Source organism: Dipodomys spectabilis, unplaced genomic scaffold, assembly GCF_019054845.1.
Source record: "Dipodomys spectabilis isolate Male_0828 unplaced genomic scaffold, ASM1905484v1 ptg000063l, whole genome shotgun sequence".
NCBI classification, from domain to species: domain Eukaryota; kingdom Metazoa; phylum Chordata; class Mammalia; order Rodentia; family Heteromyidae; genus Dipodomys; species Dipodomys spectabilis.
Genome location: NW_024870740.1, coordinates 5,515,634 through 5,533,198, shown reverse-complemented (window position 1 = coordinate 5,533,198; position 17,565 = coordinate 5,515,634). Strand labels below are relative to the sequence as shown.

Below are 17,565 nucleotides of genomic sequence, written 5' to 3'. Positions count from 1 at the left end.
TTAAGTAATGCTATTTTAATCTCTGATAAATCAGGAATAACCATAACTTTGAGATTTATGGTTTTGAGAGATGGGGAGAAAAATATAGAGAAATAATATAGTAATCAAAGGTGTGGCTCAAAAATCCATACCTTCTGAAACTGCATCTATGTGGTGAGTCTATTTCCTTTTGGAATAGACGATGCAGCCTCTGTTTGGGCCTAGACTTTAAAGATATACTTGTTCCCTGACTTCTAGTGATTCAACGTACAATTATACAACTTTATGATGTTGTGTAATCAATGTTTAGGCAATAGAAGCTATACTTGGAACTTGGAACTTGGAGCTAGTGATATGTGTTGCAAGTTTCTCTTGATGCTGCACAATAGTTGCAGGCCTCAACTCTCAGTCAGCCATGTCATCATGAGTTAACCTGACTGTGTGCTGTGTCTGTATGTAGATCAGGTATATTAGATGCATTTTCATCTTACAATATTTTTAATTTATGATTGGTTTATTGGGATGTAATTCTATCATAAGTCCAGGAACATCTGAGCAAAAAGCTTGGTTTATCCACTTCCCACTGTGGACTTGTGTGGGAAGAAGAGTGATGAGCTGTATCTTCATGAGCTTGTCTTCATTACACCCTTTCCCAATGCCACAGGACAAGTGACTCAGATGAAGTACCATTTGCAATTTAAGAGTTTAGAAATATGAATGGACAGTCCAATACAGTGATTCTCAACCCTAATTATATTTTTAAGTGGCCCCTGGAGACACAGTGATGTCTAGCCCACATCCCTAACCAATTAAGCCAATGTTGGGGGTTTGGCTTAGATATTTGTACAGTATTAAAAGTTTCCCAAGTGATTCTAATATATGGCCACAAATGAAAACCACTAGTCTGTTCAAAGGAATAGATCATCTAAAGACATTTCATAACTCCCGATAGTCTGTAGGATAAAGCTGATTAGATTTTCATCACCTTAATGTATTTCATATCCTATTGTCTGACCCTTCCTTCATTATTTCCTTAAAGATCAGAACTTAATGGCTCTACAGGTTAATTTGGAAGGACTGCTTTTCTCCCTCTTTCATCCATCCTTCCCTATTCCATTCCTCCTTTCCTCCTCTTCTTCCTTCCCTCCTTTTTCTTTTGTGTTTTTCTGTCTTGAAAGCATATTTTCCTTCTAAAGCCTAATCTGGACATTGAGAACTTTTTTAAATCTATAAAGGAATCGTCCATGGTAATTAAATTTAAAGCTGTATATATGCATCATTCAGAAATTAAGATTTGCTTCTAAAAATTGTAAAGACACATATAAGTTTCTTCAAAAAGTGTGAGATTAAAGAAACTTGTAATTGGGGTTGGTGCAGAGAGAGGAAAGAAAGAACTAGACTAAGATAATTGCTATAATTGAAGATAATTACATGCTTTGAGCCTACAGCCAGCCGTGTGAGAGGAAGAGAAAAAAGGAAATGAAGGAAATATGTTTCTGTATGAACAGTTCCGTTTTTATAAAAAGAGGCACGCTTATTCATGGGGACAAAAAAACTTTCCCAGCACTAAAATCTCTTAAGAGATTATTACACAGTCACATAAAGTTTCAGGGACACTACACTAGAACAATGAATGCCATTGTTAATGACAATGTCATTAATAGTTTTATCAAGAATGCAGGTAAACAAACCATAACAGTTTATTATGTTGCTATTGTATGAAAGCAACTTTTGTGACATTAATTACTAGTAGGTTCTGCTGCTGTTTCACATTTCTTACAGCTCATGGCAAAGGACCACACTAGCCACACTCAAGAATGCTGTCGATCTGGTTAGCAAAGGCAGGAGTAGGCCCCTCAGTTCATCCAGTAGTAAAGTAGGGGAAAGGAAGCCATAACACAATTCTCTTATGATATGTGAAAAATTGGATTTTTTTTTGGGGGGGGGGTCGGTCATGGGGCTTGAACTCTGGGCCTGGGCGCTGTCCCTCAGCTCTTCAGCTCAAGGCTAGCACTCTACCACTTGAGGCACTATACCACTTCCCTTTTCTGAGTGGTTTAATGGAGATAAGAGTCTCACAGGCTTTCCTGCCCAGGCTAGCTTTGAATTGCGATCCTCAGATCTCAGCCTCCTGAGTAGCTAGGATTACAGTGGCATGAACCACTGGTGCCCGGCTTAAAATTGGAATTTGATTCTTCTATCTACCCCTAACCCTACTTAATCCTTACAGTCGCTGTATTCTGGTACTATGTTTGGGAGATCATTAATCATTTGAGTGCTAACCTGAAATTATACAGTGTAGAGTCCTAGATATCCCAGCTGTAGAAATGGAGCTTTAGGTTAGATCATTGAGAGTTATAGCACATCTTTACCTTCATTCATGAAGCAGAAAGTGTTGTAGCTGCTAGTATCCCTAAGATCTTCTTGTTCCTCACAAAGTAATATACCAACTTACTAAGAAGCAAAATAGAATCGAATTTTAAATAGCTTGGAGAAAATTCTAAGAAATGTAATCCGGCAAAACCGGAATCATTTTTGTTCAAGGTAGGATGATGTATTATTTTAAAAACAGAAGTGGAATAAAGGCATATAGCTTTGATTATTTAATCTAGTTTATGTAAAATGGTAGGTATGAACTTCTTTCTTAGAGTAGCAAGGACTACCTTTTCCTAGATGCAGTTTGGGGTTTTAGTTTGGGATGTTTTGTTTGTAAGATGTTTTGTTTGTTTGTTGCCCAGGCTGTGCATGAAATCTAGGCTCACTTAGTCCTCTTCCTGCTGCTGCATCCTCCTCAGTGATGGAAGTACAGGCTTGTGCCACTACACCTGACTCCTAAATGAGTGCTGAACACATATTATATCCAATTCTGTAAATATATTTTTTGGAAACTTTTTTATAACAGATCCCTAAGAAACAAGTACAGAGTGACCTTCCCAGGTCAATTCCCACTGTGATATTTCATAGAACATGCATTGGCAAGGCCGCCATGACTACGCAGTGCTCAGCCCACACCTCTAAAAGGGAGCTCAGTACATCCATCTGTGCTCAAACACTGCCAGTCCCACTCACAGCTTCAGACAGAGGAGAATGAACTCCTGATGGCAAGTGAAAAATCTCTTGAGTTCCCATGCTTTTAATGAATTCTCATGCTTTAAAGGTTCTTCATAAAGCCTTTCAATTGACTACGTTGGAACGGAGTGACTTTAATACTGCAGGAAGATGAGGCCAGCATTTCTTTACTGAATTCATATGGCACTCCCAACCTGGGAGGGTTTCTACTTCACCATCTGTCTCCCCCTTCTTCTCAGCAGTGCTGCTAAAATGCCCTTTCTGGAAACAGAGCCAAAACACAGCACAGACCTGTGAGGGCTAGGGGAAAGGGGGAGGTTCCAATTCCTTTCCCTAGTATTAGTTCTCATTGTGCAATTATTAATTCTCCTGATCTTTACTTTCAAAAAGACAATGGAAATTGGGGTGGAGTGACCACATTGCCCAGATACTTTAAATTCAGTAAGGGTGGGGGGGAAGGGACTATCTTAAAGCTTTCAATTTAATGAATCCATCATATTCTAAGCTCTTTCCCCACAACTCTTTAACATTGTGGCCTGTAATGGAATATCCATATGTGATCCTTCTATTCTGAAACCACCGTGACATTCAAACCCTACAACTGTTTCTACTCAAAGACTTTTTATAAACACAGCCTTAATGCATCACCTCCATTTTACTTGTGATTTATAAACAGAGAAAAGGGGAAATCTTTAGGGACAAGATGTGACTTTCATTAGCCATGAAGACGTTCAGAATTGGATTTGTTTCGGTTCATTAGGCCTTATAATCACATTAGCGATGTGGCTTTGTGAGGAGCAGAGTCAGCCTCCATGCTCCCCATGGACTTCCCTGGGCCTTCCCCTCCCCTCTGCCTTCAGCACCCACCATGGGATTCGATTTTCCCTTTCCCCAAATGAACCAACAAAAGCAATACTGCAGCATGGAAGCCATGTTCACACACAAAATACATTTCCTCTCATGCTCTATAGTGATTCCCCTGGCCCAATACTGTGTGGATTTTCAATCATTCTGAAGGTGGGCTAAGACTAGCAACTGTCACCTCCTGGGGTCCCCGCTGGGCAGGTGACAACTAAGAAACCCCTCAGTGAAATGGAAGCTTCTCTGCAGATCCTGGGACAAAGGCCTGTCACAAGTAGAGCTTTGGCTGTTGGGCAGGGATGGCAGGGCAAGAACAGACTCCAGATCCGATAGCTAATACGGGCCCCACATGTGTTTTTCAAAAGGTTTCTGTTGGGTGAACCACTTTGGAATCTCTTGGAATGTCCATTAAAAATATAGATTCTTAACTAGGGTGCCAAGCGCTCATACCTGCAGTCCTAGTTCAGGAGGCTGAGACCTGAAGGACCACAATTCAAAGCTAGCCCAGGCAGAAAAGTCTGTGAGACTCCATTTCCAGTTGGCCAACAACAAAAAAGCTGGACTGGACATGTGGCTCAAGTGGTAGAGCCCCAGCCATAAGCAAGAAATCCAGATGAGAGTTTGAGGCCTATATTTCAAGCCCTGCTACAGGCTGTGTGTGTGTGTGTGTCAGTGTCTGTGTTTGTGTGTCTATGTGTTTGCGTATCTGTGTGTCTGTGTGTGTGTGTGTGTTCTTAGGCCCTACTCTAGTCTTCAGATGATCTGATGAGCAGGTCTGGACATGTTCCAGGTATCATCAGTAGGACTTGGAGGAGATAAGGAAGTAAAGTGTTCTTTAGGGCCCTTTTGCCTGGGAAGCAAGGTAAGCACATCCCCTGAGGTCAAGAGGGAAGGGGTGGGTTTCCATGGAGGGACCCACAGGCCATGCACTCCGATACAAATCCAGGCTGGTTATTCAGTAGGCCCATCCTCAAGACTTCCATATCAGCTGATCTGATGCTCTCTCTGGCTTGCCTCCTCAGAAGTGAGATATTCTCTCCCAGGCATATCTCTCCTTGAGACTCTCCCTATGGGCTTTTCTATTTTCTAGAGACTTTTTTCACTCCCCAAGTTATGAGCAGCCTTTGAGAGAACAAGGACTTTGTTCCAGAGACATGACATATTCCAACTGGTACATACCATGTTCAATCCTGTGAGCTCATGTGAGATGTTACTATGCTGGCACACCTGGCTTCTGTACTTCTGTTGATACAGCATTATCTTCTCCATTGGACAAAGGAAGAGAGGGAAAGCAAAATATTAATGCAGACAGACATGTACATACATTTATGAATCCGTCCCTGCAGGCATGCATTCATACATATGAGTTCATGTACATCATTCTTCACTAAGTTCCCCAGAGATCAAGGCCAGCCACAGTCAAGGTAGAAGCAGAACTGACCTGAAAAAACCCCAAGCTTATTCCCCCATGTCTTGTCTCCCTCAGACCAGCCTGGGCTCTTTTCCTCCTTTGTCCCCTCCTTTTCCTCAGCAGCTGACTTGGTCTGCTGCCAGTGGTTAATGCCTTCGTGTGATTTTCAGTGCTCAAGCTACCCCCTTTTGTGACTATGTGCTCTTTTAAGCTCTAGTCTTAATTGCAAAGGGAGCGCAGTTTTCTGCCCTTCAGAAGGGGGTTTGGTTGTGAGGGAGGTTCTCTTTGCACACACCTCCTCATCCTTGGAACCCGGCCCATCCTCAGAGGCCAGCTGACCCTACCGTGACAGCGTGTACGCATGGGAAACGGGCCTTTTCGCCCTGTGAACATGCGAAGGCTGTCTTTGGAATCTGCAAGACACATTGAGGACAGTTCTCAGCTTGAAACCACATCAGTCCAAGGTCTCTGCAGCTGCCTGAGCTTCCATGAGCCTCAGCCGCCAAGCGAGGCAGCATGGAGCTGCAGCAACCGAGGGAAATGCCAGCTCTGCTGCAGTGTGATGAGAGGGAAAGGACATGCCACCCCATCTGCTAAGTCACATCCATGAAATGCAACCAAGAGCTCTTCTCTGCTTTCAGCCACCATGCATCTTCGTTGTGAACATTTTCACAGCAGACCAGTGTGACCTCATGTTCCAGGTGTGATTAGCTGGAGCGTGCTGAGCACATAGTAGGTACTTAGCAATTATGGAAGAGTAAATCTCATCATCAGTATTAGTCCACAAACCCCACACCAGTAGCTGAGTGTCTTTAGTATTTGACAGAGGTCTCTGCGACATCTGGACCATCTGTATATTTAGGTACTACTCTTGTATTTTGTTGAAAGCTATTCTAAATCTGCACAGCAAACCTGTAAGCATATCAAGTCCCTGTGCTCTATTTGTTTTGTTGTTGTTGTTTTTAAGATAGAGTAACCCAGGCTGGCCTCAGCTTACCATTGTCCTGCCGTACCCTCCCTAGTGCTGAGATTGTAAGCATGCACCCCCATACCTGCCCAAGCTCTATGAGACATAGAGCACCTCTGGGTGAGCTCCTTGGCCTGTGTATATTGATGGCATTGCTAACGTGCTCTCGATGTTCTGTAAGGGCCGTTAGATGACTCCTGGCAAGATGCTGTCTGAAAAAGTTGTCATGATTTGTCCTTATGACATCAATTTAGCTTCTGTGGCTTCAGCAGGGTTCCCCTAGATCAGGAAGATGTTGCTTTCAGAGGAACTGAAATCTACCATCCCATTGAGCATCTAATGTTCTTGCAGGAGCAACATTGCCCTTTGGGGACAAAGTCCTGAATTTTTGTTGCACATTTTGGAAATCACCAGCCATGATTATAAAATGTTAGATGCTGGAGCTGGAAAGTCACTTCAGCAGTGATCACATTTTTCAGAACAAGAAAGTGAGGGGCAGAGAACCTCAGACATGTTTCAAGCCACACAGCGGTTTCATAGAAATGCACAGAGTAGAAGCTGAGTCTGGCCCTGCAGGGGCCACAGTATGGACCACTCTCTGCCATCTTCTCATACTCTGGACTCAGACATCCCTAATATTCATGTTCATTTATAGGAATCAAGAAGGTCTTCAGATGTGTGCCTCTAATCTCAATACTTGGAAGGCTGAGGCAAGCAGATCACAAGTTCAAAGCCAGCCTAGCCTATATAGGGAGACCCTGTCTCAAAACAGCAATAACAGAAGGAATGTTTCTCAGATACAGAAGCTCTGACCTTATGGACACATATAATTCAATCATTCACTTAAGAGGAAGGTCAGGCTTCAGCACCCAAGGATCTGGCTACATATGTCTCCATCTCTCATTGGAAGGAAGACAAACATCTTACTGGTAGGACTCAAGGTGAGGACCCAACAGCCAGTCAGAAATGCAGAACCCTAGGCCTTCTCCAGACTAGCTGAATCTGAATCTACACCTTAGCAGGCACTTAGGATCATCGGTAGGCCTGGTAAAGTGAGAGAAGCACCAGTCTTAGGACAGTCTTCTGTAATTACAGAGTGCATCAGTCACCAGGAAGGTTTGCTACAACAGAGACTGCTGGAGCCTGGTGTCCTTGGCTCATGACACTAATCCTAACTACTCTGGAAGCTGAGATCTGGAGAATCACAGTGCAGACAGTGCACATTCTCTAATCCCCCATCTCCAAAAAAAAATCAGCCAAAAAGAAGGTTTAAAGGTATAGTTCATATGGGAGAGAACAGCCAAGCAAGCATGAAGCCCTGAGTACAAGTCCTAGATGGTAAGAAAAAGGAAGTGGAGGAGCAAGCAACAAACCACAGCCTAGAGTTTCCACATATTCCCATCAATCTAGTCTCTCGAAACATTTCCCCACATCTGCGTAGGCAATTACACCCTTAAGTAACTTGAAGGAATGTGTTCATGTGTTTTGAGGATTTGGGGGTTTGTTTTTGTTTTTGTTCTTTCTTAAGAATGAAGAAGCATTTTTTTCTGGCTCTTTTATAATATAAATAATTGGGGCCAGACATAGAGGCAAATGCCTATAATCTCAGCTACTCAGGAGACAGAGGCAGCAGGAGCTCAAATTCTAGGCCAGCCCAGGCAAAGTTAGTAAAATTCTATCTCAGAAATAAAAGAATGGGTGAGGAGGGAAGCTCAAGTGATAAAATGCTTGCCTAGCATGCAGGAGACCTTAGAGTTCAATCCCAGTACTGGAAAAAAAAAAACAAATATAAGGATAACTATGATGTATTAGGCATTGTGTGATAAATTGAGCTGTATTCTTGCCAGTGCCTGGGTTGAATATTAAATGAGCAGCTCCACAATACAAGCCATTAGGGTGGCGTTGACCTAATTGCCCTGTCACAGAATGAGCGGGTGTTACAAACAGAACACCTCCGCTGACATTCCAGTGTGAATGACTTAACATGTTGTCTGCTCTTAAGCTCTTTCCTGGTCTCAGAGAAGTATTTTTGATACAAAGGCTCCCTGAGTAGCCCAAAATCTTTGCACAGAAAAACTAGATGGAGCACCAGTAGCTCACCCCTGTTAGCTACTCTGGCAACTGAGAGCTAGATGATTGAGGTTTGAAACCAGCCTGGGAAAAAACGTCTTCAAGACTTCATCTCCAGCCAAAACCCAAGCAGGGAACATGGTTCAAGTGGTACAGCACCAGCTGAACAAATTCAAGGCCTTGAGTTCAAACATAGCACTAGCAAAAAAAAAAAAAAAAAAATCCAATGGTGTCAGTGACAGAGTGGAGTATTTGTAGCTATCCCTTTCCAGTGTGTTCAAATACATGTCATCTTTTCAATATCATGAACTGTGAAAGATGGACGTGAAAGGCACTGACATCCAGGAGCACATTTCTGAGCCTCTCTCAGCAAAGAAACCCAAGTTTGTTTTTGGCTGAGTCTTTTGTTATTTTGATAGAGATGTGACTGAATCATTGAGCCACAAAAGCCAAATAAAAACAGCGCAAAGCAATGCTTAGCGGTGTGTGACTGTCAATAGTGCTGGTCTCTGGAAGTGGGCCTGCATGTAAACACCATATCCATCAGCAGCTGCGGACCTGGCCTGTAAATCCTCCCATCCCTTGCAAAGACAGTCGTGATTAATGCACAGCTGGGAGCAATTGTAGGCCAAGCCAACGGGAGCAGCCATTCTGCTCTCTAGCACCAGAACTTGCCATGGAGCAGGGAAGTGGATGCCTCTGGGAAGGTGGAGGGCTCCCCGCTTCTCACCTGTCTGCTGCAGTCCCAGGCCGGTCAGATCCCAGCGGTCATGCACTTCCTGGAAGAGCTGAGTGGTACCATAGAGGAGAAAGTGTTTCATTACTTAAAGCTTTCATTACTGAATCCATAAAACACATTCAGTAATACCTAGAACTATATCAGAGGGTCATGAGAGTAAATAAAGTATTGTGTGAAAAGTGGCTGGCCAGAACTGGAGTCTTGGCCCAAGGGGTAGAGTGCCAGCCTTGAGTGAAAAAGCAAGGCCCTGAGTTCAAGCCCCACTACCAGCACCAAACACAAAAACAAAAAACAGCCCACTCCTTACACTTTGTTGTGCACTAATGGCTCATGCCTGTAATCCTAGCTACTCAGGATCCCAGTTTGAATCCATCCAGCCTGGGCAGAAAAGTGCACGAGAGTCTTATGTTCAATTAACCGGTAAAAAGCCAGAAGTAATGACAATTAGCATTGTGAAGGTTAAAATGTGTTGGTGACTTGAGCTAAATATCACTAGGCCACAATACTGTAAATTTTATGTAATTAATCTCAATAAAGAAAAAAAAAAGAACAACAACAAAGCCAGAAGTAAGATATAGAGTCTTAGCCTTGAGCAAAAGAAGCCAAATAAGAGCATGAGGTCCGGAGTTACACACACACATACACACACACACACACACACACACACATACACACACACACACAGTGACTGGCACATCATATGTGCTCATTTAAGCTTTCTAATATTTTTCATTTCATGGCTGATTTGTAGTTGGCATCTTCAGAATGCTGGGAGGAAACAGTAAAGCAAGGTGGCTGATCATATGTAAGAAGATGCCAGGACCAACAGACTTTTTTGACTCCTGGGTTCCCCAACGAATTTCAACCTACTGAGAAGACTGGGGAAAGCTTGTTCAGACTCTTTACTATCTGGGCAAGGCTGCCCAGCCTTTCCTTCTCTGAACAGTTCATTCAGTGAATAAGCTCACTGTGTGCCACACACTAGGACTACAGCTGTGAACCCAAGTTAGCTTGTAGCGCCTCCCTGGTGGGGCTGTGTCAGGTCCCTGGGTGCAGGAGAGATGGAATCGCCATCTCCTAGAAGAAAGCAGGTCCGGAAGACTGAGCCTGGAGCTGGAGACATTTCTGGCACTGAGAGCACTGCTTGGCTTGCTGATGCCTGTGTGGTGACCCCAATGCTTCCAGCACACTGTGACTTCTCTCCAGAGATGCTCTGCTGCTTTGGTGACGGTGCAGAGAAGCCTGTGTTCATGCCAGAGTTAGGATGCGGCCCTAACTCAACACTAGACTCATTTGTCAATAGTTTGTTTAGTGCACTTCTCTGCCTAAGCATAGAAATTAGAATCTTAACTTGTATTTTGAGAGTCTGCCGGGGAATCCACTCACCATTCTTCCCCTAGACAGACAACCAATTAAAAGTTCCAGCATTTTCAGGTCATGGAATGTAGCTGAAAGTACTCTCAAAGAACTCTGGAATTAAAACATGTGAGCAAACACACAATGTGGGAAGGAGAATCTGAAGCCCAAACTGCACAGCTGAGAACATTGTGTCTCTGCCCACCTGCAAGCAAGTCTCAGACTCTGTCCAGAATGCGTACAATACGTACTTCTAGAAAGATCAAGCTCTTCACTAATTCCCACTAACTCTCCCCACCTTTCTTGAAAACCAAACTTTGGAAATTGGCCTCCAAATCAAAACATGAGGGAAGCAACCTTCGAAGTCATTCCCTTCCCCATGGAGGCCATCGGACTTTTTGGCGTTTCTGGAGCTAAAAACTGGGTTTGATAAACAACTAACTACATGCTTTCTGTGATGCAAATTTAATGTATTCTTGAAGACAAGTGACAGCTACACACATCCCCTTCCCATATGGTCCCGTTTCATGTTTCCTGAGTAGACTGATAGGTTAGTGTGTTGGAAAATAATCAGGTTGTTCTGACAGATGGCTGGGAGGATTTGTGGGACCTCTTAGGACCAGAGTCTGGCTCTGCCCTGAGCAGGGAGTTTTAGTATGTGGCCCTGAGGACTGGCCAAGCTAAGGCCCTCCAGGTGACATGCTTCTCTTAAGCTGCCACAGGAAGCGTTGGCATTGCTCTACAGTGGCATTGTAAAGGCATTATACATAAAATAATCCTGCCTTGGAGTCTCACACCACCTCCTTATCTTTGGATGGTAGTTTTTGTCTTTTTTCTTTTGTTATAAGTAAGAATGGATGAAGGAATTTAGACGTAGTGGGGTGAGAAAGTAGGTAAGAGAATTAGGTGAGAGCCAAACCCTGTAGGGTATTTTAGGCCTTGTTTAGGATTGGGGTCTTTCTTTCCTTGATTCAGGAAAGGAACAACTGGTTACATTCTGGTAATACCCATATGATGTAGGAGGAAAACCTGTGTGCTTTATCAGGGTGGATCTGAAAGCATTTGTTTCTGTTATTCCCTGATTGTACCACAGAATGGTCTCCTCTCATTCAATGAAGCAGGCCTGTCTGTGCATCCCCCAATAAACTCAAAACTGGGCTTCACCAGAGAGAAGATGGCTCCTCAGCCATTGTTAAACATGTTCACTTAATCTGTAGCCCATGAAAGTATCCTTTTACCCCACTGTTCCCACACCTCATAATGACCAGGAAGGAGTAACTGCCATGGGTTAGGGACTTTACCTTCATTTTATCCATGGGGGAGGAGAGGAAGGGGAGGTGTCATGACTATCAGTGGAGGTGTTTTCTATCATCCTTAATTATGGGCTGACTAGGACAGCTGTAAAGTGGTAATGACTATCATTACTAACCTAAACCTGCTTCAAAGGAAGTGCAGAGTGTCTGCCTTACAAGCTCAGCTAGCTAGCTATCCAGCTCTGCCCAGGTGTTATCTGTAGAACTGGCTGTGATCAGAGCACCTACCTGTTCAGGATGTTCGGGTGAGGAAGGAAATAGCTCCCATTTGGTATGCACCTTTCATTAATTTTGTCTGGGGTTTGTTTTCTTTCCTGTTGGAATTGATTTGGGTGGCTGATAGCCCCAGCTAATGAAGACAATTAAAATGCCAAACCTAAGACACAAACAAGAATAATTGAGCACCTTGTCTCAAAAAAAGGGGCCTGCTTGTGGGCCTGAGGCTAGGGTTATACTGCCACCTTGTGGTTAAGTATGGAACCTGCGTTTAAGGAAAAGGGCCAGTGGTTTTACTAATGGTGGTGGTCAATTGAATCACTAACATATTAATATTCTGGAATGAATGCATTTTAAAGAATAAAAATAGATTATGGAGCTTTCTGTTCAAAGTAAGTAACCAAATCCATTTCTGTAAGGATCTCCCAAAGAGGTCATGTAACTGCAAGCACTCACCTTTCTCAGAGTCAGAGGACAAGCTCCCAAGGTAACCCAGTTATATAGACCTGGAGGCCGGAGAGAGCTCCACTGTCTCTTTCCAGCAGTTCCACCCAGTTGTCCTAAAGAGTCTCCAACTGTGATTTCACATCAGGGAAGCCAATAATGAAAACTTGTAAAATGGAAAGAATGGTGTATAATTATTATGCTCCCTTCTGATTGCATTAATATTACTGTCTTCTGCATCTCTTCTTTGTAGAGCATTCAGGTGCCATGGTACAGTAATATTGTCAAGGTACGATAAAAATGAACAGTCCCCCTTTGTCCTGTGTTGAACTCAAAAAAATAATTGTAATTGTGGTCTGAAAACGTGTGTGTGTGTGTGTGTGTGTGTGTGTGTGTGTGTGTGTGTGTGTGTGTGTGTTGGTACTGGGGCTTGAACTGAGTGTCTCACACTCTGACTAGATATTTTTGCTCAAGGTTGGCACTCTACCACTTCAGCCACATCTCCACTTCCAGCTTTTTGTGGTTTATTACAGATAAGAGTCTTACAGACTTTCCTGCCTGGGTGGGCACCATACCACAATTTTCAGATCTCAGCCTCCCGAGTGGATAGGATTACAGGCATGAGCCACCTCACCGTAGCTGGCTAAAAACTGAACTATTTTTAACAATAGAATTTTTTAAAGTTCAAATCCATAATATCCCCCTCCGCCCCCTGGGCTCCACCCTCTTCTCTGCCATGAAGATAAAGCACACGAGCCACACATGTGCACTTACACTGCAGTCCAACTACATTGCAGACAGGGAGATGGCAGAAGACAATTTGGGCTCCATTGTAGGTGAGCCATTTAAAGAGCCATCCAGAGAAGGAAGAGACAGAGAATTTTACAAGCAAATCCAAAGAGAAATAGACAGAGAATAAAATAAGAATCATCCTACCAGGATAGCTGCTTGAGAACTGAAAGTCACCAACAAATCCTTCACACACACACACACACACACACACACACACACACACACACACACACACACACACACACACGCTGCCAGGCCCCTGGGATCTGGCAGGTCATAGCTGCTGTGGATACTTCTGCCCTGTTAGTCCTGGTATCACCCACCCCCATTGCCAGGGCCTTGCTCCTCCCACACAGGGCCACTGTGAGACATCGGAGGTAGATGTCTTCCAAACATGGCAGCACACTGTATCTCACACAGAAACCAGAACCGGAACATTATTCTCTTCATTGTGAGATTTTTGTCTGGGGTGAGAACTTTCTGGAAAAGTATGTCTTTCAGTAGCTCTTCAGAAAGTTCTAATTGAAGGGGAGTAAGCTGGCAGTTTTAACACAATTTTTCCCAACCTCTGTTCAGTACCTTATAATAATCCCCTTTCATGCATTCTCCCAGCACTGTCCTAATAGACTGACACCCGCATGCTTCATTCTATTCCATCAGCCTCCTCACAGTGAGGGAAAGAGGAGAGAGAAAGATGAGAAACGTACTGAGAGACGGGCCAGAGATCCCATGGCAGGCTCGCTGGTGAGCTCTGCCTTTGCCTAATCCACATGGACAGCTGTTTGCCAAGAACTTCACTCTTCATACGTGGGTCTCGCATGATTAATCTGCTATGTGAACACAGGGAATACATCCATACAGAGGATCACTCTTTTGTCTATAATCCCTAAAACATTTCATGATTTGGTCCCAGTCATAAAAACATATTTCACATGTTTTCAAGGGTCGCTAAGATTTAAATGCTTTCTTTTTTTGAAATATTTTGTATTGTAAAGATACTGTACAGAGGGTTACAGTTACATGAGTAAGGTACATTTCTATGGAGCATTGTTACCCCCTCCTTTGTTTTCCCCCTACTATCCCTTCCTTCCCCACCTCCTCAACTCCTCCCGCCTCCCCTTCCCCCCCATCAAGTTGTAAAGTTCATTTTCAACATAGTGTCTTATACGTCTTATTGTTACAATGGGTCAACCTGTATCCTTGTTTCAGCATTTTGTTTTTTTAATGCTTTCTTCAATGTATTTTAATAACTGGTTGTGGTAGCAATTTGTAGAGTCTGAGTGAATGATTCTGTACATCAACAAATCAGAAGACAAGGCTGTCCTCATTCAGTTATAGCTGCAACCAATAGAAACACCACATAAACAGAAAAAGCTGGAAGTGGCACTGTGGCTCAAGTGGTAGGGTGCTAGCCTTGAGCTGAAGAACTGAGGGACCGCGCCCAGGCCCAGAGTTCAGGCCCCACGACCAACAACAACAAAAAAAGAGTCTGATTTGTCTGCCAAGACTGGTTTTGAACAGTGACTCTCAAATCTCAGGCACCTGAGTAGCCTAAGATTATAGACGTGAGCTGCCAGCGCTTGGCTTAGACAATTTCTTCCTTTTTTTTTTCCTTTTTTTTTCCCCTTTTATTTTTTTGTTGGTCCTGCAACTTGAACTGAGAGCCTGGGTACTGTCCCTGAGCTGCTTTTTTCTCAAGGCTAGCGCTCTACCACGTGAGCCACAGCACCACTTCCGGCTTTTTTTTTCTGTTTATATGGTGCTGAGGAAGCAAACCCAGGGCCTCATGCAAGCAAGGCAAGCGCTCTACCACTGAGCCACCTTCCCAGCCCCAGTTTATTTTTTTTTTTAATTTTCAAGTCTTCCTGACATTCTTTTTATCATAAATGTTCTAATTTACATTTCCTTTTTTTAAAATTTTATTGTCAAGGTGATGTGCAGAGGGGTTACAGTTACATACATAAGTAATGAGTGCATTTCTTGCCGAACTTGTTACCCCCTCCCTCATTTAAGAGAGAACATTCTAAACTGAACATTCTCATTTATTAGCATCATAGCTAGAGCAGAGAGCAGTAGTCCCAGCCCCAGCAAGAACTTCCTGTAGGAAATAAGAGCCTGAGTTGGACATGTCTTTCCTGACTGAGCTCTTGTGATGCTTGAGGCAAGTGATTTCTCTGCTGGGTTCAGCCTCCACATCTGTAAAACAGAGACAGGCAGTGCCCGCCACACCATGGCAAATAATTAAATAAGGAAAGCATTTAGAGTTCCTGTCACATACAGGTACTAAAATATCCTAAGTGGTTGTTTATAAATAGCTCTTATGTATTGCTGAGGGTGTATTCGTAGCACATCTTTCCGGCCATTCATTTTAAAATGCATTTATTCAGTACTCACAGGAAACAGCTCAATGAAAACCAGACCTGAAAACAAAATCTCATGGCTAACTGTAGGCAGGTGAATAAAGAAGCTTTCCACTCCATTGTATTGACTTTAAACTTCCTACGAGGAAAATGGGCTTGGAGAGCTGAGGGGATCAAAGATGACAGTAAGGAACAGATGATACATTGCATGTTTGCAGAAGTGATAGAAAAATGTTTTATACTATTTTGGTATTTTTTAAATGAACCTATACAAACATGTATTTATTTGCCTCTGAGTACTTGGGATCCTTATTTGAAGACATTTAGAATCCATCCCCTCACTAGGCATAACAGTTCACCATATGAGTCAAGCCAAACTGAGCAAATATGTTCATGAGACCCTCACCTCAAGGAATAGCCAAGTATACTCGCACATCCTTGTCATCCCAGTTAGTCAGGAAGCTGAGATAAGGAAGGTCGTGGTTCTAGGCAAGCCTGTAGGAAAAAAAAAAAAAAAGTGACAAGACCATATCTCAACAGAAAAGGCTGGGTATGGTGTCACATGCCTGCCATCCTAGCTACAGCCAGAAGTATGAGGATTGCATACTTGGGGATGGCTCGGGGAATAAAGTGAGACCCTATCTCAAAAATAACCAGAACACAAAGGTCTGGCAAAGTAGCTCAAGAAGTAGAGCTCCTGGCTAGCAAACAGGAAACCCTCAGTTTTAACTCCAGTACCATCAAATAAAATAAATAATTTATCCTCCAACACAGCAAAATGATAAGATATGCATTGTTTCAAACACGATGCTAGGCACTGGTGTTTCCCACTTGACATGTTTACACCTGACCATGGAGGGAAACCAGCTACAGAGGAGACTGGCCCAAAGCCAGGTGCTGGATTGCATCTGCTTCCTGCACACACCTCCCTGACTTTGTTCTGAGTCCTCATGCCCCCGGGAATCTAATTACAGGTTGAGCATTTCTTATCCAAAATGCATGAAGACAGAACTAAGCTTAGGGATTGGAATTTTGTCAGATTTTAGAAGCCTTGCAGACCCATAATGAGGTATCTTTGAGAATTCTTAATGACTTTTTTTTTTTTTTTGCTTTGTTTTTGGCCACTGGACAGAAGCATTCGATGGGTCTAATGTCCTAATCACACTGGGGACTACTGGTAGGGGGCAGCCCAAGAGGATGTCTCCTGACTGGCTGAGAAGTGAGTTGACAGCCTTGGGCATGCATTTTGACTGCAGCCTGGCACATGATGTCAGGTGTGGACATTTCGACTTGTGGCATCATGCTAGTGCTCACAAAGTTTAGATTTGGGGGCAATTCAGTTTTTAGGTTTTCAGATTAGGGATACTCACTTAACTTCTTCCAGGTTCTGGCACCTTGGAAGTAATTTGCAATGTTCTTTCCAGGACGACTCAGCCCTCTGCCCCCATGTGGCCACCTTTGAAGGACTGACTTCCTCCACCAGTGGTGCCATTTCCTGCTGTCATCATGGGACCTGCGGAGAGTATGCTGAGCAGTGGGCAAGTGCAGACCATCCTGTGGGCAAGTTTGGCAGCTGTCGCCATGTTCTTCCTCATCACCTTCCTCATCTTCCTGTGCTCAAGTTGTGACAGGTGAGAGACCATCTGTTATAGCCGGAACCCTACTGCACAGATATTTTCAGACTCCTAAATTCAGATTATGTCTCTCTGTTGCAAAAGGTCTCAAGACATTCTTCACTAAGCAAATATGGATTTCTGTTAATTTTGCTGAGAAAGAATTCAAAACGCCCTTCTATATTTTCAACTCAGAATGGATTTTTTTTATAGTGCTAGGGTTTACACTTGCTGGGAAAGTGCCCTACCACTGAGCCATGCTGCCAGACATGTTTTGTGCTGATTGTTTCTGAGATAGAGTCTCCTTCCTGTCCAAACATGCCTAGACCATGATCCTCCTATTTTTCGCCTCCCACCATAATTGTGATGGAAGAT

At 43.4% G+C, this 17,565-nt stretch overlaps 1 protein-coding gene across 1 annotated transcript in view; it reads left to right on the top strand.

Moving 5' to 3' along the window:
- Positions 1–17,565, top strand: part of Pag1 (phosphoprotein membrane anchor with glycosphingolipid microdomains 1) — a 57,363-nt gene that overhangs the window by 20,285 nt on the left and 19,513 nt on the right. The window contains exon 2 of the mRNA XM_042680699.1: positions 17,002–17,208. Within this exon, the coding sequence (XP_042536633.1) occupies positions 17,084–17,208 (125 nt within the window). The 5' untranslated portion in view covers positions 17,002–17,083. The remainder of the gene's footprint in view (positions 1–17,001; positions 17,209–17,565) is intronic.